At 34.3% G+C, this 26,502-nt stretch overlaps 1 protein-coding gene across 5 annotated transcripts in view; it reads left to right on the top strand.

Moving 5' to 3' along the window:
* Positions 1-26,502, top strand: part of CEP170 (centrosomal protein 170) — a 103,729-nt gene that overhangs the window by 52,723 nt on the left and 24,504 nt on the right. For 4 of the 5 annotated variants that reach the window (XM_074896848.1, XM_074896847.1, XM_074896846.1 and 1 more), the window contains exons 10-11: positions 17,749-17,875; positions 23,156-24,985. In XM_074896848.1, coding sequence (XP_074752949.1) covers positions 17,749-17,875; positions 23,156-24,985 — 1,957 coding nt within the window. Of the gene's footprint in view, positions 1-11,310; positions 11,461-17,748; positions 17,876-23,155; positions 24,986-26,502 lie in introns of all 5 variants that reach the window. The other variant, XM_074896849.1, reaches the window with a different exon arrangement.

Genomic DNA, 26,502 nt, shown 5'->3' with positions numbered 1-26,502 from the left:
ACAAAACCCAACATGAGTTTTTGTAGAGGTTAGGAGAAATCTCAGGCTATGTTGTTTGGCAGAGGCAGAGAAGCAGTCATCATGAGAAGATTTCATAGTGATTTCCATTTTAAAATAGAATACATAAATGTGTATGTGTCCAGGACAAATATCAAACCACGAAACTATCATAGAACAAAATTGGGTATGGCTTAGGGTGTTTTTGTTTGGTTTTGCTTTTAGTAAATTTCATTTAATGGTATTACTGAATGGAAAGATTTGTCAGAGTTCCCATTGTAGAGATAGTGGTTATCATTTGGAAAAGTTGCAATCTTCAGCTGTTACCCACTGTAACTGTCTTCTCTCCTTAGTCAATTAACTGGTAAGAATGCTATCTCTACAATATTCCTGTGCTTACATGGGATCCAGCTGTGCTTTTCACATATAACACAAACCCCATGCACACAAACTCCATCTTGTATTATTGAAATTTTCTTGAAACACATATTCTAGGACCTCTGACTCATTTTATTTTTTAGCAACTTGACATTATTACTATTTCCTTCAAATCCTGTTGTTTTTTTGATATATCGAGACTGAGTGAGTTCTGCCAGTATTACTGATATAGAAATGTGTTGTACACCAGTTTACTTGCATTTTTATTCTATCATGTGTTTCCATATGGTCCTCTGTCACCTTTAATTTACGAAGCACAAATTCTAAGCAAGATCAATGCTGCTTACAAACTCATGTTCTTTTCACTTGTTCTCTACAGTATAAATGTATGGTCATGTCTTAATGCTCTTTAGAAATAGAGAACACCTGAAAAGTAATAATAAACCTTGCTTCCTAAAAGTTTTTTAATTAACCAATGATATTTCTGCATTCAGGTGTTCAAATGTCACTTAAATTCATAGAGAAGTATAAATTGGTTAGTAGCCAAACAAGTTTAGAAAATAAATACATAATGACACGAAAGAAAGTTATGGTTGAACAATAGATGCTGGCTCTCTTTTTGTAGAGCTCTTTTTAGAATTACCATTGAGAGCAATTTCATCAATGTGTAAAGAAGAAATCAGCTCTTACATACATACTACAGAGACCATCTTGTACTTACCAGGCATACAATATTCTCTACTCAAATGTCTTCAGAAAGGCAGAACTCTCTTTCTAGCAAAGTAATACCCTTACTGTTGCAGCTAACAGATAAGTACAAAATAAAACAAATTCAGGATCTTGATTTGATTTAGAACATGTTTTCGGTGTTACTTTTAACACATAAAATACATGAGTAAATGGGGCACAGTCATAGGATTTGGTTTTCCTTTGCATCCAGCTGTTGTAACCTTTAGATAGGTTCAGTGCTTTCTTCTGTTAACACTGAGCAATTGCTCTCTATTTTGCACAGTTACAAATTTTCTATGTTTTGCATTTTTTAAATAAATCAAATTTGTTCTATTAGAAGGAAATTGTTCTCAGCAGTCATATCAGGTTAAAAAAATCTTTCTAGGCCACAAAAAAGGTAAGTCTGTCAGTGGATGAAATAATTCAGAATTATGTTTCTGCAGTTCATTTTTTCTGTTGATATGAAAAGATTGCAAATTATCAATCTAATGAGTTTCCTTTTTTCAATAAAGTAAAATACTACCAGTAATAAATTTTAATAAATTAATATGCAAATAAATCTGGATGTGGTTGGAATATTAAATACTTTGAGGCTGTTGCAGTAAATAAAAATAAACTCAATGAGTTTTCTGCAAGCTCTTCAGGGGTTTTCTTGGGGGGGTGTCTTTATTTGTTTGTTTTATATAGCGGTTTTGTTGGTTTTCTTCAGGCAATTTCATTTTGGGGTATTTCTGAATGGAAATACTTTGTAGAACTTAAGTATAGCAGAGTTAAAGTCTTCTATGCATGTGCGGGAAGGGAAGGAACAGAATAGAGGCTCTATGTATGTTTCAGTTCTCATCAGCTAGCTAACTAGGGAATCTAGAATGTTATAGCAGCTCATATGCATAGGGAAAAATTGGGCTTAGATAAAGTTTTCTTTGGTCCTAAAATTATTTTCTTAAATAATGTTATATTAATTTAAATTTCCTGATTTTTTTCATCAGTAGTTTTAGATCTCAAATTCAACATTTGATATCAACATACCGATTCCAAACCAGAAGTAAAATGAAAAAAGTACCAATATCAAACCTAAATCCATCTTTCTGCCATCTTCAAAAAGAATTGTTGTGTCCATTTAATGATTCTGTTTTCAGTGTAATGTTAATATTTTTAGATCATGTTCCAATTTGGTTTAAATTGGAAAAGGATGCTGTTTTAAAGTCTTTGTTTATATAGAGAAATAGGCCATAATAGAATCATATGATAATAATACTAATGACCTTGGTTTTAATGTGCATGATATCATCTTTAATTTTACTTGATTATATACTGAGCAAAGAGTATACATAAAATATTATTCTATTGACAATATCTCAAGAGAGATTCTTCTCTTTAAAAATTTGGAATAACTTAGGAGGAGAAACTGTGTTGGTGTTCATAGAGGCAGAAGGGTTTCCATTTTCATTTTCTACATCTTTCTGCTCATGATGACACTAATATTTCAGTTTGGTTTGACTTTTTTTGAGTATGTCTGTGAACGGGAATTTATTCTGAAAGGTGATTATAATAAAATGGAATCTCCTTACTATTTTTGTTTGTTCATATTTTTTTATGTTACTGGATAATGTGTACTTCAAGGACTGTGAACTTTTGAATTATTTTTTTCATGGTTGTTGCTTTAAGTGTTCATAAAGCTTGTTTACCAGATCTTGTCTTCTCTGTTGCAAACCTTAAATCTTGCAGATAGTATGAAATGTTGTATTAAACGTAAAATAACTGCTAAAGGAAGAATTGTGGACTGGCAAGTTTAGGATTAATGTTATGCTAAATATTTTGAAAGTAAGAGTGACAAAATTATAAGTACATATTTTATTGTTACATTTGTATGTATCAGTCTAGTTCTATGAGAAGCATGGACTAATTCAGATCTTTCCTATCATTTGTAAAAAGTGTGCAATGCACAGCAGGGATTGATTTTAAAACCTGGAGCCATATACCAAATCAAAAAATTTTTTTAAGATCTGTAAAGTTTATCAGAAAATGTATATTCTGAACTCTTTTACTAAAATGTCATACAAAGTTCATCCAAAACCTTATCTTTACAGTGCAAGTGGAGCAGGGAGGGGGAAATGTTTTTCATAACAATACTTAACATACATGTAATCGTAACTCCTCTTGTTAGGGAATTAACATACATGTTATGAAACTCCTCTTGGCAAATTTTTGTAGTATTATAAATGACAAACTACCTGAAAAGAATCAACGTGTGTAGAGTTAAGTTAGGAGAAAAAAAAAAAAAAAATCTCAGCATGTTTCAATGACTGGTTTAAGTACCCAAGTCAGATATATCTGGTTTTAGAAAATTACTTTCAGGTCTTCTGTCTTCACACCCTCTGGGTTTAATTGCTTTTACCATTGCTTCTACAATTTCTTCTAGAAAGAGTGCCTTTTAGCCCCACAGGGTGCCGTGGTTGCACAGTGACCATCTTTTATGAATACAGTGCTGAAGAAGCAGTAGAACAATTGAAGCCTATCAAATCATCTGAACATATAAATTTTGTCAAAAGTTCAGAGGATGTTTGTAGTCTTTTTTCTTCTGAGGGAAGGGAGGAGTCATACAGTGTCTAAACTTTCTGTTTCTTTTTCAATTTGGAATTCTAAAGAAAATTAATTCTACACTAGCAAACAGGTACAAAATACGTATGCATGTAGATAGGTAATTAGCATCTGGTAGGAGGAAGTTACTAGACTTGGCACGTTAATCCTTTTCATTTGCTTATGTAGCTTTTTATATACCAGAGAGTCTTGCATCTGATTCTGTATCTTCAGTATATAGTTAAAATGACATAAACAGTTTCTGTGAAAATACATGGCTATTCATGAGATATGCCCTGAACAGAACACAGCCTGTTCGCCTGGGATGTCTAAGATAACTGCCAGAACAAGCAAAAACTATTAAAGTCAGACTTCTCAGAAGCAACTTTGTTAAACACAGTTCATGCAGTAGCTAAACACAAAGTGAGCTTAAGCATTGTCCTCTGGCTCATCACACTTTCTAAAGGGAGGGGAGAGAATGTTTGCCTTTTGTCTTTTTTATCTGGTCAGGAACTCTGACTTTTAACAGGGTATTTACTGTATTATGAATGTCTGGACTACCTTCTTTGGAAGAATTATGAGGAGCTCAGTCTGAACACTAAGCTCAGAATTGCCAAGATGATCTGTGATACAGATCTGAAGCCTCTTCCATCTCCCTGCTTTCTGGAATCCTCTCTTCCTGTCAATCAAGCATCCTTTGAGTGTGGCTGATTTACACTTTCTTCTTCTTGCTTAGTACTGTGTCCAAATCCTGCTTGTGTTTCTAAATTCCTGTCTCCTCCCTCTTCTTTTTTTTTTTTTTTTTTCCCTCTCATGCTGGTCTGACTGTATCAGTTCACAGCTCAGTTTCTTAAACCTACTTGTATTTGACTTCCCTGACAATCAAATATACTCATCATCTTCCTTTCCCCTAAAAAGTTATTAAACATAATTGCCATTATAATTTACATCTCTATAACTTTACATGGCAAATAACTTATTTCAAATTTAATAATTTGCTTCTTGTTTTATTTTGCTATGGTCCTATCTTTAATGCACTGTACAGTACAGCCTCTTGTACCTTACCTGTGCTCAGCTTTGATTTAGTTTACCTTTTTAGCTGTTTATCTTTGAATTGCCTTTTACACACTTTTTGTCATTGGGTTTTGTTCTGCTACTTGTATACAGATTGCCTGCACTGAAATTAATAGCATTTAAATCATTGCCCTTTTCAAATATGTCTCCAGATTGTGGCTGTAACTGTTGTTAGGATCTGAAAGAATAGAAGGAGAATTATTCAAATACTTTCAGTTTACAAATACCATCATTAATGCATAGGTTCCTAGTTATAGTTCTCTGAATTGCAACTAGAATACTTATTATTTAATGCTGGTTGTCTGTTAGTCTTATTAATATTACTAGTAATTACTGCATATCTTTTATGTTAAGACCACAGCAGTAAGACTATTGGAAAAACTCAAAATTTTAAAAACAGATAGAATTCTTAAGATTTGTATTTCAAATAAAATTTGTGCTCCTACTTTGTGTTAGTGCTCTTAGAAATGTTTTTAATGCTTTGTGTAGTAAGTATGTATGCAGAACAGTAGAATCCCTTTTCTAATATACATAATTTGCTATAAAACTGCGTGAATCTAGGAGCCTCAAATAAGACCTCTTTTTCCATTCATATCAGTATCTTCAGTAATGTCTTGGTATGCGGAACTAGCTCTGTGAACATTAAGTACTGAGAAATTACAATATTGTAGAACTGCAGTGTGATCTTCGTAAACCATGAAATAGTTTAAGATTGATGTCCTGAAATTTAATAAAACTAAGTATAAAGTCCCAACATTAGGAACTCTGAAACGTATGTAAATGAGATATAATGGAAAATGTGTTTTCTTACTCGAGGACTTTAAAGTTTATAAAAAGCACATAAGGAAAACATCAAGTGAGGTGTTCTGATGGGGGGGGGGGGGGGGGGGAGGGGGAGCTAACCTGTTTTTTTTCCTCTTGATTCAGAAAAATAGTTCCTGTTGCCATTAATTTTTCTGAACAGTATTTAAATTTCTGGAAGGTCTCGCATATATATATCAATAAAGAAAAATGGCTTCTGTGGTTCTAAAGAATCATCACTTTCGATAATTAATCCTAAAGTAATTATACTGACCTCTAATATAGTTCATCTGTGGTACAAAATATATTATTAATTCATCTGTTGGGGTGCAGGGGAGGGGGGAAAGGAGGGTGAAAAAGATCAATTCCTAAACACTAAAGCTAGCTTGTGTTAAAGCTGTGTTTCAGCTATGGTGAAGCAGGTGTACTCTGAGTCATGAGTGGTTTTCACAGAGAAACGTGTATGGCCTGCCAAAACAGATTACTCTGCTTTCTACAAAATTAGCCCTTGCAGAAGAGGACAAGACATGTGCTCAGATTAGGTCCTGTAACTCATGATGTCTCCAGAAGTATGCCAGCACTACTTGCAATCATTACATAACACTTGTATTGTCTTATATAGATTTCTTTAATTCTTTTTTGTTATTGGATAAAGAATTTTTTAAAATACTGTTTTATATAGATAAGACTATCTTCTCAGTTACAATATTGGAAAAACTGTTGCTGAGGTAAGGTGTTGGAGTTGATTAATACCTACATCAAGGTGCAATTGTTTTGCCATCAGTTATTTTTTACTTCACCTCTGTAGTTTTCAAGCTGAGTTTACATTCCATCAAGTGATGGCATATTGCTTTGGAACTTGCTATATTTTTAGCCTTCTATTTCGTCCCTTTGTTTTGCTGGTAGAACCACAGAATGTAAATGGAATATCTCAGGGGGATCTTTGGAGAGCTTACCATTCATTGCTTTGAAATTGAAAAGTATGTGTCAGAACTCCCTCTTCTCTGCTGATCTAGGAGACTTCATTATATGTCAACCCTAGTGTTAGCAGTTCCTCGGTTGAGAAATTACTGGATTTCCCTTTGGGATTTGTCAGGAAGACTGACTCTTTGAGCTAGGAGGCTGACCTGAGATGCTAAGTTATTATCTAGGATCACTCTTATTAAGGATGATAGGATCACATAGGTTGGGAAAGACCTTAGGATGTTGCTAGTTCAGCCCCCTGCTCAAGTAGGGTCGGCTTTGAGGTCAGACAGGTTGACCAGGACTTTATCCATGTGGATCTTCACACCCTACAAGATCAGAGGCTAGGCAGCCTTGCTTGGCTGTCCTCAGAGTAAAAAAACTTTATTTCCTGTCTGAACCTCTCTTGTTTCAGCTTACACGAGTTACCCTTTGTCCTCCTGCCATACACCACTATGAAGGGCATGGCTTTTACCTTGATATGCTTCTCATAGGTACTGGGGGCTGCAGTTCGGCACCTCCAAGCCTTCCCTTCTCCAAACTGATGAAGTCCAGATTCTCCCCACAGGGAAAGTACTCCAGCCTTGACCATCTTGGCAGCCCCTGCTGAGCTCCCTCCAGTTAGATGATGTCTCTCATTCATTGAGAGGACCAAAACTGGATGCAGTCTTGACTGTCACATGTAAATCCATTTGTTCAAAAGGTCATCTGAATTTCAGGTTAAACAAAATTATGTTGACTGCATTTCATTAATAGGGCTTGACTTTCTGCAACAATGCTGTGGTCGTTGTTCACTTGCCTTTGAAAATGTTTTGCTTTGCAGTGGAAGTTTTTCATGCTTCATAACAATAACGTAGTTATTTTTAAACACCACCACCACAGTTTATGTAATGTTTCTGTCAGTTCCACCATTACAGCTGTGTGGCAGGAACCCCATGTCATGGTGCAGATTGGTGCAATGCCTAGAATTTTCTGCATCAATCAGATTTCAGGGATTCTATAAAAATTAATCTCTTTTTTGTTTGTTTTGTAACTTTATGACACTTGGAGCATTCAGGATGAAATAATCTAGTCTTTCTGCTAAAATATAATTTCATAAACAATAATAGGGCAGAGCAGGGCAGAAAACTTTTAACTTTCCAGAATGATTGCATGTAGGAAACTGTTATCTTGGAAATATTTCTCTGGTAGTTTCACTTTTAAATTACATCTGTTTAAAGAACAGTATTAATATCGGGTTTTAAAACAAATATTTCTAGGGATTGTTTTCTTCATGGTACATACAGCTACCTAAGTTAAAAGATAAACATATTATTCCCCATCCCCCAGAGTCTCCAGAAATGCAAGATCATGATTTTGTGAAGGTCTTTATTGTTTACAGTGATACGAAAAAGTGTAAAATATTTAGGAAACTTATTTTTTCATTGACAGCTGTGTGCTGGATATGTGTCATTTGAGATCATTAGGAAAATTCTTGAAGTCATAAATGGATGCACAGAATCCTTTTACCTCCTTTGTCAAAAATAAAACAAAAAAAGGCATTCTCATTTTTCAAATACTGCGCCGTGTGCAAACTTCTATCGTGGAATCTGACTTCATCTTTTTCTTCCCCAAACGCAGTTAATCAAAATACATATAGTAGTTGCTTCTGTTTAAAGCTGTAGCTGCGGTTTCTGACAAATATGAGCTTTACAGAAAGAAACTTCAGTCTTTTTGTATAAAGAGATAAGGGATGCAGCGATGGGTGTCATCAGCATTTCCTCAGGATTTTTTGGATTTAGTTAAGTTATTCATAGACCTCCCTTAAATGACTTTGAAATCATCAAGATATTTAAAGAACAGAAATGTGTGAAGAATTGGAAGCCTTGAAGGATGTCATTCAGTCTTTGTAGGAAGATACAGGTCTCTATCCATCCAGGCTTCAATCACAACAGCCCACTGTTTGCATACATAATTTATAACAACCCATAAAGTACAAATTGCATTTTTCTAAATGGTAGAGGGAAACATTCAGGTTATTCCATGGCCATTTCTCTTGAGAGTATATTCTCATTTATTTGGTGAACAGTGTAAGGGGATCGTTTAATTCTAAAATTCTGATAGTATTCAGTTTCTGCAGATGTGTGACAGGTGTGTAAGTGATGTCCTAAATTTTTTACCATTTGCAGAGTTTTCATATTTAAAGTTGTAATTATGTATTAATGGAATTGTTTTCAGAGGGTTTTTATGTGTCACAGTTCTGAAATTTAGTCTTTGGGATAGATCACACTTGTGTGAATCTCTTCTTTCTTGCTGAGAAGAGCTTTACAGTTGTGTAGCAATGGAATTTAGGGCAGGTGCATAAACATACCAGTGCTCCTAGATGTAGAACGAATGTGTAGTGCAAAAATATACATTTATTGAAGAAGGTGCATTGTCTTCCTAATAATAGTGTTCCCAAATATTTTATTTATCTTTTCTGGCCTACATATTTTTATATATATACACACACAAATTTTTTTATAGATATATTCTCCCACTATATACAGAGGGACCATTAAGTGGGGTATATAGGAGGTAAATCTATTGCTTGGGTCTACCATATTATTTTTCACAGAAAAATATAGGCAATATTCAAATTTGGTTTTGCAGTAATTTCAATAATAGAATAACTAGATTTGCTTAAATAGGACTTCAGTACTAGAAAAAGTAGGATTGAGAGAAAGAAGCCTTACGTGCTGTCATTCGTCATAAAAGTAGAGAAATTTGACATGGTAAATGAACGTGCTACCAGATAATATGAAGCAATTTACAGGTAGCAATTTACTTCTGTAGTCCTGATTAGATATGGAAGTGCTGAATTCATATTTTCCTTCAGGTGCTTGTGCTATAAAATCAGAATTTCCTTTCATTAAAAGAACACGTAAAACTCTGTAATTAATGGAACTGTGTTAATCAAGGAAAAAAGTGGCTGTGGAATAGCAATATATTCAAAGAAAGGAGGCAGTGGACGTTAACCAGTTTGTATCTTCAAAAATTGCTACAACTGTACAAATCAAAAGTATATCATTAAAGAGAAAAGTTATATCACACTTTAAGAAAAGAAATATGTATGAAATACTCTTAAGCAACTGGTGCATAAGTGTATCTAGACATGTTTTCTGTATTAATTGAAAATTGGGGAGCATTGCCTGAATTTTAGAATTGCAGAAAGCAAACTTCTTACATGAGAGCAAATTACAAATCCAATTGATTTTAAAAAGCTTCCTCATTTATACATATATAAATGCAATAGCAACATGATTCTGGACACTTAGAAGACCATAAGCAGGATTTGAATGACAAGGTGCCTAATTTATTTATTTTTTCCTTCATTTACACAGACATTAAAAAACTATGGTTTGTGGCCATCTAGTGGTGAATCCATTTTAAATACACTAGCATTGTTTAGAATTTTGATAAACCAATCCTCTAGCTTTGCTGTGCAAAACTGAATTACAAACCAGTTTTGAGGAAAAAATAATCCTGTATTTCTTTTTCTCTTTTGCACTAGTAGTATTTTTTTACAGGAGGATAAGATCTGTGGAGGTCATTTCCTTCTTTCCTTCTGTTTGTATTTCTCTAAGACAAAGCAATTTTTGATGTTAGTTTCTTTTTAGCAGACAATTTTAACGTGTCGGGTTTTTCCAATTTTATTCTGTAATTTTTTTAAATGTTCAAATTCTTAGTAGTAAAGTAATTAATTTATTTCTTAAGCAGAAATTTATGAATTTTGTAAATTATATGTTTTCAATATAATTTCAAAATATTCCCTAAAGTATCTTTGAAGTATACATCAATTCTAAAAGTAATTCATATTCCTTAGTATCTGTGACCCATGAGAAATTTGACAGACAATATGCTGGTTCTCCTTATTACTAAATTGCCTTAGTAGTAAATTTTTTCTAGTATTTTTCTCTTGAGAAATGGTTTTAAAATGTCATGGGGAAATTATTCTATCACAAGTGGAAGGGATTAATATAAGCATCAATAGGAAACAGTGTAGTAGAACAACTACGGCAATTCACATCTTGAATGAGTCTACATGGTTTGTGAGACCTGGTGGACATCTAACATATGCTATATACAAAAAAAAATATATTTTTTATAGAGAGATATATATATATATTTATTTATATTATTATATATTATATAATACATATAATATATATATCTCTCTCTATATAGATATAGATATATAGATATATATCTCTATATATATAGTTATATACATATCTATAGATATCTATATATATATATTTATATTATAGATATATATATATCTATACAAAAGAAAACCTGAAATTTTGTTTGTATTAAAGAAATAATACATTAAGCTTATTATTAGCAGATGTAAGCATTTGTATTTCTTGCTTTCACTAGGTTATAGCAAAAATCAGAAAATTTGGTGGTACTAGTTATTGAGTTTTTCCTTAATTGGGAAATGGGCTGTAAAATGGTTTTTATAATGATTTTTGCCGTTACCTTTTGGTTTGTTTTTTTTTTTTTTATCGAGTCATTTTTTCATATCTGGCCATTCCAATTAGCAGTTCCTTGAATTTTCAGTGTTGACGTAGACTTCTGCTCTTTTTTTAATTGCAGTAGTTACTTCTTCCATTTAATTTGTAGATTTCACCAAGATGACAGATAAGCATAATACAGCAAAACCTGTTAAAACTCACTCTTCAGCATGCCACCATCCATCCATTAACATTGAACATTGTATCAGGATGGTATTGGGTTAATGTATGTAATGGTTTGTTTCATTTTCAGGTATTTGGAGTGGATGACAGCCAGGATTATAATAGGCCTGTTATCAACGAGAACCAGAAAGATTTAGTAAAAGATTGGGCTATAAATTCTGCCACAGTAGTGCTGGAAGAAAAAAGACCACTGAGTACAACTGGATTTCTTGACACAGAGGTAGAATTTAATTTTTGATGGTCTTCTTTTTTCTTCCAAAAAGAGAGAGCACTAATAACTGATCAGTAAGTGTTAAACAAACAAAATCTTGCCTAGAAAATATTAGCTCAGATCTATAAGTATTTTATTTTTCTTAGGCCTTTATTGCATTATCAGAACTTCTCTGTCAGAAACAGGGACATTATGAACTTTGCTACCTTTCTATGTGCACTGACACCAGTGTAATGGAAATGTAGCAGGAGCTTCCTTGCAACATACATTTGCACACTACACACTTTTCACAACTTATGCAGCAGGAAAAGCTGATTGTTTTATAGCCCAAATCAAGTAACCATATTAAAATACAGAAATAAGGTGTATGCATTTAATGTGTGATAAAACATCAGCTAGGAAAAAAATGGTGGATAGTACATTTCAAATTTTTTTGCGGAGCCAAAGGACTTCAGCTTTTTCATTCACGGTTTGAGTTCTTAAGTGAGATGCCACTCATGTTAGTTGCCTCAGAATCAGTATAATTTAATCAGTTGGTGAAAGATTAGGCAAAGGAAAATGCATGTTTATATTGACTCAGAATATGCACACAAGCTATATGTTAATCATATTTCGTATTGAAATCTTGGGAGATATTCTGGTATCATTGTGATGGATAAACTATAACTTGAAATGCATTGGGAACAGAATGGTTTTACACTGCAGCAGAATTAATCTGGTAACAGTAGCAAAGCACATTACACTTACTTCTAATTGCCACGGCAAACTGTTTCTGAAGTATAATCCTGTAAATTAGCAAACTTTGTAAATAAGCAAATTTTCTGGAATATATCAAAAGCTTAAAGTATGACTTTCTGTGCCTGCCATGAAAATACATTGGTTTTAGTATCTAGGAATCTGTTTCTCCTAGAGGTGTTCTTTATCATGGTTGCATTTTAGCTACTGTGCAGTCTTGATAGGCTAAGTATGTTACTGTATCTAATTTAGTATCTTTGAATAGTTTCTTTAAGGTTTCTGCTTTGTGCAGATTATTGACATACAGCATGGGCATGTCCTGTGGAAGAATTTTACAAACTTTGCCCTCTGTCTTGCTTCTTTACATGAATCTGTAACTACAGTCTTCCTCTCCCTTATTTTTCATGCCTTTTGCAGCTTTCAGCTCATTTGTGCCGTATCAGTTTTCAAGATTATTAAAATTATGGATATTTTTCCATTTATATAATTTCATAAGCAACAGAAGAATATATGTTTTATTCTATAAGCATAATTGAGCTTTCCAGGTGTCATACTTTGCAAATAACAGGGTTTGATTTTAGAAGATGTGAGACTTCTGCAATCATAGGGCAGGTTTAAGAATTCTTCTGGCGATGGCATACTAAAACTCACTTTGATTTAGATTGAAATTACAAGAATGATGCCTTTTTGTTACTGTGGATGCTTTGATGAATAAAAAGGTCTTTGTATATTGGGAAGGGAATGGGTTATTTGGCACAGTCTTAATTTACAAGGCATGATGGGGAAAAATTAAAATTGGTAAGTAAAGGAGCAAAACCGACATAAGCAGTGTGGATATATCAAGAATTAGTGTTAAAAGGACACTAATGAGGACAGATGAAAATGGAAAAAAGCTTACCAGAGAGAGTTAAAAATTAAAATTGGTGGATACTCATGTAGAAGTAAAAGAGAAGCCAATTCAGAAAAATCGAGGTGTGTTTTGAGAAAACAATCATGAGGGTAGCTATTGAGAGGGGATTGTAATATTTTAAAGTCCTAGTACCAAAACTTACACTCAGTTTGTTTTATCACTAGGAAAGGGAGAGGAAAATGTGTTTGATTTGTAAAGTATGTGGGTATCATGTTCTTGTTATATACAAAATTTTCTGCTTGTGGTTTTTGGAAGACTTACTGCATTACTGAGCTGCAGATCATATGCTAGTAACCTTATTGAAGATCTTGGCTAAATAGTCAGGTAACCTCAGGGTAGCTCAGTGTTCCAGACTTGCATCCACTCAGATTATGGGTGGACCTTGTTCCAACTGCCCATCACAGTTGTACCTATAAATGGTTTAGCAGAATGAGGCAAATTCAGAATTTGATTTACATAGGAGAAGCGGAGAATAAAAATTTAAGATATTTCAATTCAGGAAGATAGAAAAGATGGCTTGGGAAATTATGAAGATTTTATAAAAACGCTTTTGGGGTTGAAAGATTATTCTGAATTTAAATATCTTACCTTTACAGGGCTTGTGAAGTATTATGAATAACATGCTTGGAAAGGACCTAAAAACTGCTTTTTTTTTTTTTATAAATAAATTATCAGCTTTTCCTTTGATATGACAAGTTCAGGTACTTTGGAGTAGTGTATGTCATGAGACTAAAATGCAGAGTGAATGTCTTGACACAGTTGGATTGAGCCAGCATGCACTGATTCTTGCCTTTTCAATGATTACAGATAGGCAGTAGAAATACTAAATCCATCTATTTAAAATATTTAAATGGTTTTATTTTCTATACTATAAGCTGCCACTTGCCAACCAAGGTAAGTGTGATTTAAGAACAAAAATTAAACAAGATAGAGAACAAAAAGAATGTTATTGTTGTTATTATTTATTCTTATTATGTGAGCTTGATTAATGAAAGTACTGCAGATATTTGGGCTATGATTTACCCATCCAGTTTGTATTAAATTTTCAGTGGCTAGCTGTCTATGCGGACCACAGTTTTTAAATAATATACATGGTTTATCAACATTGTCTTTGATGTGCTGCTTAAGGACATACTGGGTTTTGTTTGGACTGTGGGGGGTTGTTTTAATTTTTTGTTGGAACTGCAGCACAGTTGGAAACATGGTTCTACATCTTCAGTGTCATCAGTGCCATTGACTACAATGTTCCCTTTCCAGTATTGAATGCTCATTTCATGTCTTTTCCACTAAAGATAAAATAAATAATACTGCTGACATTCTGACTACTAAGTATCTTCATTCATGTAAATATTTGCAATATTAATTCTTAGAAATGGAGAACTGCTGTGTGTATTTAGAGGCTGTATTTCCTTTTGTTTGTCCTCTCAAATTACAGTCATTTTCTGTTCTTCTGTAGAGCAAACCATTCAGTCTAAAGTGTGATGCTTACTTTTTGTTTGAACTTAGATGCTATACTGAAACATAGGATTATTGTGTCACCAATGTCTTATGGCTGTGAAGAGGCTTATATAACCCTTGGATGCCCGGGAAAATGTATTGTCAGTAGAGAAGGGCAGTGTTGTCGCCATGGTAGAAGGTGTTAGTGAAACTTCCTCTGAATACTGGCACTAGAATAGTTACTATTGTTGGTTAAGAAGAGTGAATACAAGACTAGAGAAGGTACAAAGAGGTCTACTTAGATTATTAAGGGAATGGAGATTGACCTTATGAGAACAGACTGATACAATTCATTTAGTCTAGCGAAGCAGTAACTGAGGTAGGGACAATTGTTGGGTTTTGTTGTATAAGCAGAGTAAATGCAACAGAAGGAAAAAGAAATATTTGAGGTAGATGTCAATGTTGTTCCAGGACAAATGTGAAGACACTGGCTGTGAATAAAGTAAGTATGAAAATTTGAAAAAAGGTCATCAACTCTGGAGGGATATTGTTCTGAAGCAGGTAGTGTGGGGAGGGACTGAAAGAACTGCTTTCAAGATGGCACTTCAGTTTATGAAAGGATGGCATGATATGATTCTTACAACATGAGATGACTGGAGTATGTGTCTGAAAAGACTTTTATATTCAGCTTGTTGATTTTTTTTAATTTTTTTTTTAAATACTGTTTTGCTCTGAAATGCCAAGTATTGGCTTCCAGGTGTCATGTGAGTGATTTTGGTTTTTTTCAGATACAGAGCCTGAAGCCATAGATCTTCAGGCTGAATAATTAAGTCCACAGAAATCCATTGGTACATTTTCTAAAGATCTGTTACTTCATTTTAGTTTGTATATGAGATAAGCATAGAGGAAAGCAGATTTAACACAAAGTTAAAAGGCTGGTATCTCTTATGTAAACCCAGCTTTTCTGAAAGACTAGGAAATTCTTTTTTGTATTCAAGAGAAAATTTTGAGGATTGCTTACTTGAGAGCCTGCATGATGCAAATTGATATGGATTTTAGAAAGCCTGTTAGGATGACTGAATGTGACTCTTTTAATGTGTATTTTATAAACCCTTCACCTTTTGGATGTGCTTAAACTACTGTCAAAAGGCACTGCTTTTTATAGCTTTGTCTGTGCTTGTATATACAGAGAGTTGGCAAAACACATTTACATTCACTGCTATGTAGAAGATGGTTTTTTGGCAGTTTATTTACATTCAGAGAAAAGTTAATTTATCGTGTTGCTCTACTACAGTTAATCTGCAAAATCTTAATATATTTCTCTATTGTGAAGTGGAATTTGGATTTCCAGTACATATCACATCTGTATCTCTGAATTGGTTAGGTGGTACACAAGGAACTAGTTATTTTGTAGCAAAGATAATTGGGATGTCTATCATATTTGGTTTTGGTTGTAATTAGTAGTGTTATTAAAGATGGAAGTTCACTGGTATGGACAGGAAATAGAGAAAAGAAAGTGTTAGAGCTATGAAAGAAAAATGAGACTTCAGCAGTAATTGTCAATGCATAAATGCTGCACATTTGTGCATGGGGTTTTTGTAATATTCTTTTCTGGCATCCTTTTCCTTGCATTGTGTTCAGAAATACCTATAAATAACAAAAACATTGAATTGCCTTTTTTTTTTTTTGCTGTTATTACACTTGAATTTTATAACATTTTGATTCTAAGAAATTAATTCATAATGTGGAAATTTGTATAATAGTTCAAACAAATTATTTGGTGCATCTCTGACTTACTATATTCCTAATATTCTGAAACAGATTTGTGACGTTAAACTTGTTTCCATTAATTAGGGTCATTCATTTAATTAAGAGAAATTCAAAATCATAAGATCTTCTCAAATGTCTTAAATAATTTTTAATTTAGATTGCGTTGTTCACCATTCCATTTATGCTAAATAAATTTTATAAAATTTGTTGATTCCTGGTCAAAGGAAGTTGGTTCCTGGTCAAAGACTAGAATCCCAGAGTGGACAAGTCATTAGGGACAAATTAGTGTTTTCAATAAAGGAGCCAACATTTGAACAGCCAGCAGAGCTTCAGCTAACCTTTGAAATAGCTCCTATGAATTTCCTTGTTAAGCAAGTTACTGGTATCTCCATGTCCTTCCCATCTCTTTTGTTGACCTTGAATTGTGATTTCTTGTTTGATTTGCCTATGGTTGTGTAACTCCTTTGGAACTGTAATCAATGACTTCTGTCATTTGCATTGTTTTGTCTTTTGAGTAAAACAAATTAGACTATGTAAACTTCTATAAAGCCTTTGTCAGTGTACAGCCCGTGTGTGTACAACAAGTGCACATATATATGCATCAACAGTTGCCTGTTGTCTTGTTTTGGAGATTTGACCAAGAGAGACTATAATAATATTGGATAAAACTGTAATATTGCATTGTATTTATAAATCATTTTTTGAAGGAAAAATTCAAACTTAAGATACTATAACAGTACAACATAAAAAGAATGTTTACTTTTTTTTACATTTAAAAATTTTCAAGGTTTCAAAAGGATTTCCATCAAAGTAAATTAATTTTTTTTTCTAGTTCAGCTGTAAAAATGATCAGATACTGATTGCATTGACTTCACTGTTATGCAATTGAATGGTTTAAAACTAATCTTTGCTTCTTTTTTCCTTTAGGCCAAACAAATAATGTGATCTTCCTTTCATTTCCTTCATAGGTTATCTTACTGTTTCAGTCCTTAAGGTAGTATGTCTGTAATGAAGTACATACAATATTTCATCTGGACAAGAGGGTCTTCTGAACTAGTAAACTGTCACTTTCTTGTCTTCCTGAAGTACATTTTAATTTCTGAACACACACCCCCACCCCAACACGCCATAATTTCTGCTCTTCTGAGATGAGGACTGAAATAACCTGGTTTTAAAACTAGCACATGTTCTATGTTATATAGATTCTGATCTTTAAACGTTCACTGCACTAGGAAATGCTGTTTATTCTGTACTGATTCTGCAACTATATAGATTCTGTTTGTTTGTTTTCCATTCTAGAGCTCCAAAATTTATTGAGATAGACTTCTTTTTCAAATTCCTCCAGGAAAATAGTGTCTGACTTATCTATTCAGGAAAAACCTGGAAAGAGGATATGCTCTTTGTCAAACACTTGTAATTTTTCCTCTGCTTTTTTTCTTCCTTAGGAAAGTTCTACTGCCCCTGGAAGTAAACGCTGGGTATCACAATGGGCCAGTTTGGCTGCTAATCACACACATCATGACCAAGATGACATCAGATTGGAGTCATCTGTGCCTGCTCCATTAGAAAACGGTATTACAAGCTGTTCTTGTTATCATAATTTCTGCTGAAGAAACGTATGAAAGGGAGGAAAGAGCAATTATGTACATAAATAAGTAGCTTTCTTACTCTTAGTACCTCATCTTCACCTGAAATACTTCGGTGTCATTGAGAAGAAACAGCATAAAAGCAAGCTGAACAGTAGTGTTGTTTGGCATGGCAGAAGAGTGCCAATATTAAACTGAATGTTGCTAAAACAAAAAATATAAAAACTGTTCAATATTAAAGAAACTTTCACTTGAATGGAGTTTGGGTTGGTGTGCATAGTATGTTTCTTTCCTTACATCTTTCTCAGTACTGGCCCCAAATTGGACTTTAACAGATTTATTGTTAAAAAATCCAACCTGAGACTTTACTATTCAGTCATTATTAAGCTGAAATATAACATACTTACAGAAAACCATAGAAACCTTCTCCTTAGCAATGAACAACTTTATCTCTGTTTCTTGTGAGTACCAAATGTTCAGGCTACATCTCTCTTTAGTTAAACTATTCACATTTCTTATTTTAAATTGTTTGTTCTTTAAGATCTACACTCTTGACTATAAAGGAGTTGCTTACCTTACTTTACTTCTCCTCTGCTGTTTTCTTCCTCTCAATTTCACCTTAGAGATGATGATATAACACAAAATTGTAGTGTAATTTTTACGTTGATACTTCTGTATTGAGTTGGAGTTAAGGCAGCTCTTCATTACAAAATTGATTGGTAACTACAAAGGGATGTCATGTTAATGAATACTTCATATTCTGAAAGTGGTAACGCTGTTTAGTGATCAAGAAGTAACTAGTTATCAGTCTACTACTTGAGATACATTTTTGTTCTGCAATTCCGGCATTTCCTCTTATTACAGCTGTCTGAAATTTTCAGCATCTAAACAAAGTTTAAAAGATTAGGGGGGAAAAAAAGTTTTAGAAGTAGAAATGCTTTGTATGTACACCACCATTTGTGAAGATATACTACCATCTACTGAATATGTTCAATAACCTCTTGTTAGACATTGGTGAGTAGAATATTTTTTTCTATAGTTTTGAGCATCTTTTTTGTTTTGTTTTGTTTTTCCCCCCAAATCCCCCAAAAGTCACATTCACAAGTGTAATGTGTGTTCTCTACCTTTTTGTTATAGTTGCTGGCTTTCTTCAGATTTTCAAGAATCCATGTCTGTTACAATTTCAGAGCAAGCTACATCTTTTGACCTATAAGTTAGTCTCTGAGACGACTGCATTTTCAACTGATAAAACTAAGTCTTAACCACTTTCAGAGAGGAACCATGTGATTTTCTCCCTGCTTAGACTGCAAACCTGGTCCCAGCACTCTGCCCAGCAGTCAAGCCTTCTGCAGAAAAAATTGCCTATTGCTAAGTTCTTTCGTTTTTTGCTGGTTTTTCTCCCACCACCTTCTTGGGTCGTCAGAGCAGTGTAAAGGTGTAATGATAGAGATTTCTCCTAAGTGTTTATCTATTCCATATGGCATATGTAAAAAAAAAAACCCAAACCAACAAAACCCAACGAAACAATAATGATATTGTCCATGTTTTTCTGCCCACATTTTAGAGTTTTTGGTAAGTTTAGATAACCCCCTTTGTTCCTGGCCCAGGTTAGATGAATTGAACCACTGTTTGAACTGCTCAATCTTAAATCCCATAGGTGATAATTATATTTTTGTTCTTTCAAATTCCCTGTATTTATCCTACAACATCTTAACATAGTTGTAACTAATATATACATTTCCTGAGTGGATTTGTGGTAGATTTATTTTAGATTAGATTTTGGATAACACAAATTAATCCAGATACTTTCTATGTTCTTTACAGAGATCTTACCTGTACAATTTATTCTTTATTGGAAAAAAGCCAGTTAGCTTCTTCACAAAAGAATTAGCTTTTAATTCTGTGTATTCTGGCACAATGAGAGGAAGAGAAAGAACATGACTTTTAATTTTAAACTTGAATAAATAACTTGACTACTTTTTTTAAAAAAAAAAAAAGTGAAACTGAGATATTAGTGGGAATTTCTTCCAAAGTGAAGCTGCTGTTATGTATTGATTAGTAACTGAATTTCTATTTGGGTTTATATTCAGAAGATGAAAGTATATGTAAGCATGTTTAATTAACTTGTTCATCAAATACAGTTAATTTTCTGATAATTTACTTTTTGAAGTAAGGTCACATGATTTTATAATCATACAAGATGAGGCCATTTATTAATGCAAGCAATAAAATACGTTCCAACTTTATAATCTCATTTTACTTTGGGGGGAAGTTTACAAAGAAATTTTGCTTTTGATGTTGTGTAATGCAAACTTCTCTATCAATGCATGGAAGAATTCTTACCAGTAACTGCTGCTTCTATATTAGCTTTTCCACCCCTCATAGCAGTTGAACTTTTCATAGGATACTAAAAGTCAAATGAGATGCAAATGGGAAAAATTAAATTACCTGATATACCTTGTACATAGAATAATGGAAAATGAGAGCAAATTTTGCAGTACTTGGAAGGATCAGGTATACATACAGGGCACTTAAAATCATAGCTCTTGAGACTGATTCTTCGGCTGGTCTTTTGTTTTTTGTACTGTTTTAAATTATCACTTTCACCTGGGACACTGACTAGGATCTTCAGAGAGATGAATGCTTCTTTTACCATTCTAAGAACTTTATGGTTTAAGTGAAGCAGCTACTGCGTAGTGCACAATTTAATATGTATGTCTAAAGACCAATTCACAAAATCTGTCTTGTTGGCTTAGATGCCTGTATTTTCTTCAGAAGTCTTAGTAGCTAAACTTCACGTAACATGTATATAGCAAAAGAGAGTGCTGAACAACTCACACCTTTCTTCAACTAAGGACTGTTTGAAATTCACCAGGAAGCAAGTTACATGCCTAAATACATAAAAAAGATTTGATCTGGTAGGTATGTCTGAGAGAAGTCAATCTTCTCAATCTTCAATCATATTGATTTTCATTGAACCTCCAATTTTTTTTATAATTTCCAAGAAAAGTAGTTCAGGAATTAGAAAACTTTGCTTAGATTTCAAAGATACTTCCTGCTTCTCAAATGAGTGTCCTAACACAGATTATATAAAAAAAAGGTGTGTTATACAAAAAAAGTCATTTTGCATTCTTCATCAAAGGTGTGACCCTATGCAAAGAGAAAAGATTGAAGAGCTCAGAAAGTATCAGATATGACAATTATGTCTATACAGTATGATTGTTGATAATAAGTGCTTAGAGAATTCCTGCAGAGAGGGAAGCCCTATACTCCAGTTTATATTCCTGGAACAACCTATGTTGGTGGCAGGCCTAGACAGAGAAAATTCCCAACAGGGTATGCAGAGCAGTATTTTGTAGATCTCTCCTGGTGAAAAGTGAATTGAGAGGTGTGTGTGTGTTAGTATGTCACATTATATTGCAGTAACTGGCAAATGAACTGGCAAAAAGAATTCTTTCTATCCAAACATTCAAAGTCAGAGCAGTTCATATTATCTCTGAGTAATAAGGGCTTGTTTCTGACAGCACAACTTCTGTTTGTTAAATGGGCAAGGAGGGCACAGTCATCACTGTGGAAAAAGTTCTAAAATGGGGGTATTCAGCTTCAATTATTCCTTGCAACAGTTCGTGGGATGGCCATATTTTTCTGTCTAAAGAGCATTCTGTATCCACTAAATTCAACTGAAAATGCTTTAGCAGTAGTACTGCATTCTTTTGATGCTTTTTTATACATTTTATGTATATTTCTATACATCAGTGTCTTGTTTGGATTAAAAGCATTCTTTTTGCTCTCTCAACAATAGTAAGTTCTTTCTTCATGAGTAGGGCTTTTCAATACTGCTGAGTGTCTCCCGGCACTGCAGCCCCTTCCTTGAGGGGAGGACTATGGAACAGGCAAGTGGGAAGGAGGAAGGGGGGGATCTTAATCTATTCAGTAGCTTTGAAATCTAGTGCTGAATGTGTTTAGGAATATAATACTTACCATTACAACAGGGAGCGGAAAGTATGCTGATATAACAGTGATTTGTTGTGTACCTGTTTTAACCTACTGTGAGAACATAAAAAGTATGTTCATATATAGGGTCCCAGTGTACACAGCTGACTAAAAGTTTGATTTTGTGGAGAGCCCATCTTACATAGCTTAAATTCTTCTATCTATGAAAACTTCCCTTTTTCCATGAGAGCGGTCCTAGCCCATATTATGGAACATATATACCGAAATTGCAGTGAAGCAAGAAAAAACACTGTAGTCCTGCAACAATGACACAAATGGTCATGAAGTGTTCCCTTTCCCAGTATACAGTCACAGAGTGTCAAAAAGGTAGTAATTAGCCCAAAATGCCACACAAACGGGTGATTGCTCAATCACGGTCAAAATGATACGTTTGGGAAGAAAGTCTGTCTATTTGTAGCAGAGCCAGGAGGAAAGGATGTTGCTCTGTCTTTGCACTCTTACACTGTTTCTGAAATGACTTCTTCCCTTTTCCTGCAATATGCTAGTTTTTGGAAGTACACTTTTGGAAGATGGCTTTTTCTGTCCTGGTTACATCTCTGTAATAAACCAGAAATGGTTCATTGCAGTAATTCCATTGCAGGCATTTAGACATTGCTTTCATAGACACATACTCTTTATCAGCACTTTGGATTGTGTAGAATGAACTGTTCCTTTGTACGACACACTGAACATTCTACTTCTAGTAATACAGAAATATTTTTCTGATATATGTAATCTCTTTAATCAGGAGATATCCATTCTAAATTATGGTAGCACATGATTTTGTTCGGGATTTATTTCACAATGTATTGCAACAGTGAGATGAAATAACATAGCTAGTTATCTACAAGTTAGTACAGTTTGGAGGTAGTTAATGTAATTCATGGTTTCCACTCTGTAATAAGAGCAGTGTTTCTACTCTTCCCTGTAAAGAGGAAATGATGCCTAATGAGAATAGGACAAGCAGTAATGGGCTAAACTGGAGAAATTCCAGCTCATGTTAAAGAAAATTATTTTAAGAGTTATCTACCCAAATACCTTATAGGGATTGTCAAATCTCCATCAACTAAGACTTTTAAGAATTTGTTAAATGTTTTTAAACATATATTTGTCTAATTGATTCTGCTGTAGAACAGAGCGATGGACTAATGGCTTTTTTCAGTTGTGGTTTATGTTGTTTTATTAGTCTTATGCAGCTGTAAGAATTTAATGTTGCTATCTACCTTGCTATTGAATGACTTCTCAGATTATTTTTTTTCTTTTTAATTTTTAGACACGGACATCAGTGAGTCTGGTATTTCTGTTAGAAGCACTGGTTCAGCTACTTCTGTGACCAGCCAGGGTGAGCGAAAGAGGAGGACACTTCCACAGCTTCCCAAAGAAGAGAAAGTGAACGAAAGCTCAAAAGCAAAAACTACATCTCATCAGAGATCAGAAATAGGTGAAAAGCAGGACACTGAACTTCAGGAGAAAGAAACTCCAGCTCATGCCTCAGATGCTGACAGCAGAAGTATAGCTAAGTCAAGCAGAACAATGAATGGTCTTTCACCCAAAGCAAGTGGAGACAAAGTTTTTTGTTTCCCCAGCTCTTCCAGTAAAGAGAGAATTGAAAGTGGCAGAGAAACTTCTGTGGTGAAACAAGCTTTAGCAAAAATTCAACAGCAAGAAAGAAGGGAGCAAGGACAATGGACACCCACAAAATTATCCTCTACAAAACCTGCTGCAAACCAGGTTGACAAAGGTAGGGAGGACATTGCTATGTCACCCAAAACTTTTGACAATCAAGACAAAGCTCCTGGACATGTTACAGATAAAGCAGAAATTAAATTGACGCAGAGTGAGGGAAAAAGAAGAAAAAATGAGGAAACTATTAAAGGGCAAAGTCCTAAAGCATCTGGAGGAGAAAAAAAGGAATCTTCAAAACCATTAGTGAGACAAGGTAGCTTTACTATAGATAAGCCTAGCACAAATATACCTATAGAACTTATTCCTCACATTAATAAGCAGAGTGGATCTGCTGCCCCTTTAGCATCTGCAAACAGGATACGTGATAGAAGTGATTCGATGGACACTGATTCCAGTCTAGATACAACACTCATTTTAAAAGACACAGAGGCTGTAATGGCTTTCCTTGAAGCTAAATTGCGTGAAGAAAATAAAACTGATGAAGGTCCTGAGACTCCTAGCTATAACAGAGATAATTCCATATCACCAGAATCAGATGTAGATACAGCCAGCACGATCAGTCTTGTTACTGGTGACACTGAAAGAAAATCCACGCAGAAGAGGAAGAGCTTTACAACCTTATATAAAGATAGATGTTCCTCTGGTTCCCCTTCAAAGGATGTTTTAAAATCTTCTGCAACAAGTGCCCGAGAAAAGATGGAAAAGAAAACTAAAAGTCGATCCTCAGATGGTGGATCTAGAGCTGATGCTCGCAAAACTGTGCAATCCAGTGGAAGAATGAGACAACCATCAGTAGATTTGACAGATGATGACCAAACATCTAGTGTACCTCATTCTGCCATTTCCGATATCTTATCATCTGACCAGGAAACCTACTCTGGCAAATCACATGGAAGAGTTCCTTTTGCCTCAGCAGATGAACTTTTACATTCCAAGATGGAAGGAAAGTCAGCTAAATCAAAAACCTCTCCTGTTGCACTTGGGCAGTCCAGTAAATCTACCACTCTTCCAAGACCTCGTCCTACAAGGACTTCTCTCTTGCGCAGAGCACGGCTCGGTGAAGCCTCAGATAGCGAGCTTGCTGATGCCGATAAGGCTTCAGTGGCTTCCGAAGTGTCCACTACAAGTTCTACATCAAAACCTCCATCAGGGAGGAGAAGTATTTCCAGAATAGACTTACTTGCTCAACCTCGCAGAACTCGACTTGGCTCTTTATCAGCACGTAGTGATTCTGAAGCAACCATAACTAGAAGCACTGCTTCATCTCGTACCCCAGAAGCTATTATCAGAAGTGGTGCAAGGTTAACAGCAGCAGGAGATAGTAGCAAAGTTTCTGCTAGAACTCGAGCCAATAGCATTTCTCGACTTTCAGATTCAAAATCCAAATCTTTGGCTTCAGCTCATAATTCTCCCTCAGGTATGTGCAATTATTTGAACTAGTCTTATACAATACTAGACATTTTTAATATGTGGAATTTTTTTTTTTTTTTTTTTTAAGGAAGAGTTCTTACAAAAGATTTGCTGAGTTTTGGTTGATGCAGTCTTTCTCTTTGGAGTAAGAAGCCTCCTTGGCAGGACTTGTGGAAAATCATAAAGACGAGAAATTGTAATCCTTTAACTCTTTGGATATGTTCTTTAACTTGAAACCAGTAACAAAGAGTTGCATTGAGGCATTCAGACATGGCAGCACTGATTTGCATTTGTACAAAAACAGAGCAGAGATCTCTTTGCTCGAGTCATAGTAGTAGAAGTTCAAAGGTCAACAGCACTTTTTACTACATAAAAAATGTAGTATTTGTTTGTAAGGTAGGATTGTAAATATGGTAAAGAGCAAGTGTTTCCTGAGGTATACCCTGAGCATCTGTAGGATAATTATAATTAAAGATTAGCTTCCAGAACTACAAAAATTGGATTTTTTTGTAATAATAACAATGAAGTAACAAATTTAAAAAAATAAACAGAAACACTAACTAACTAAATACCATAAAGTAATTGATATTAAAATGTTTGCCTTGCCTTGGAGTAGTTTCTGTTCTCTGTTCCAAATCATAACGATTTATGATTTCATCATGATTTCCAAATCATGTTGATCTTCTTCCGTGTGGTAGTTCCTTTACTATAATATTATCTAATGTATGGAAGGAAAAATCCCTACAATTGATTAATTTTAACCTGCTATTCTGTTAGAAGTTAATACTTTAAGTGCAAGCACTGTGAAAAGCACCTATTTTTTTTTATTCCAACAGCAATATTAAATCAATCACAATTAAAATGTGGTAATTCTAAGTAAGTGAACTTTCATGTGGAATGAATATCTGAAATTGATGTCCTCTTGGTTTTTGGATTGTCATACTACCAGCTTGACCTTTTTTGAAGCCAATCCACAGTCTAAGAAAAAATAAATAGAATAGCTTCCAGTGTTGTGTCTTGCTTCTGAGATTATATATTCTCCTTTACTGCTTCCCATTCAGAGATGATATAAACATCTGTGACAGTTAAGTTTCCCACAGTCCTGCTGACTTTTTAGTTTCTTGTATACCATAAGTCTCCCTTCTTAGGATTCTTAGTAGTGTTTATTCCCTAGACAGATACCTGTTATTTATTAGCTGAATAGAAATTTCTGTACAGATGCAAATGAGGTGTTCACTGAACTATAAAGTTGAATCTGTTTAATATTATGACAGATATCCAGAAAGATACCAGAAAAAAGGTGAAATTTAAGAGGAAAAACTCAGTCATTCCTTGTAAGATATCATTGGAAAAGTGGCATGTTTTCAGTTTTAATCAAAGTTTCAAGTTGATGTGTGCAGCCTGAAAGGTTTCCTAAACTTTTCCCAGGTTGCTGCATTGAAGCGGTTTGCTGCTTCTGTTCAGGAGTGTGGGTGTATCTTTGTCTTCCCAGTCTGATAGTCTATCACGGTTATCTTTGTTTAA

This window comes from Athene noctua, chromosome 1 (genome assembly GCF_965140245.1).
Source record: "Athene noctua chromosome 1, bAthNoc1.hap1.1, whole genome shotgun sequence".
In the NCBI taxonomy this organism is placed as follows: Eukaryota; Metazoa; Chordata; class Aves; order Strigiformes; family Strigidae; genus Athene; species Athene noctua.
Note: the sequence above shows the minus strand (reverse complement) of the source record. Positions and strands in the feature narration are given on the sequence as shown.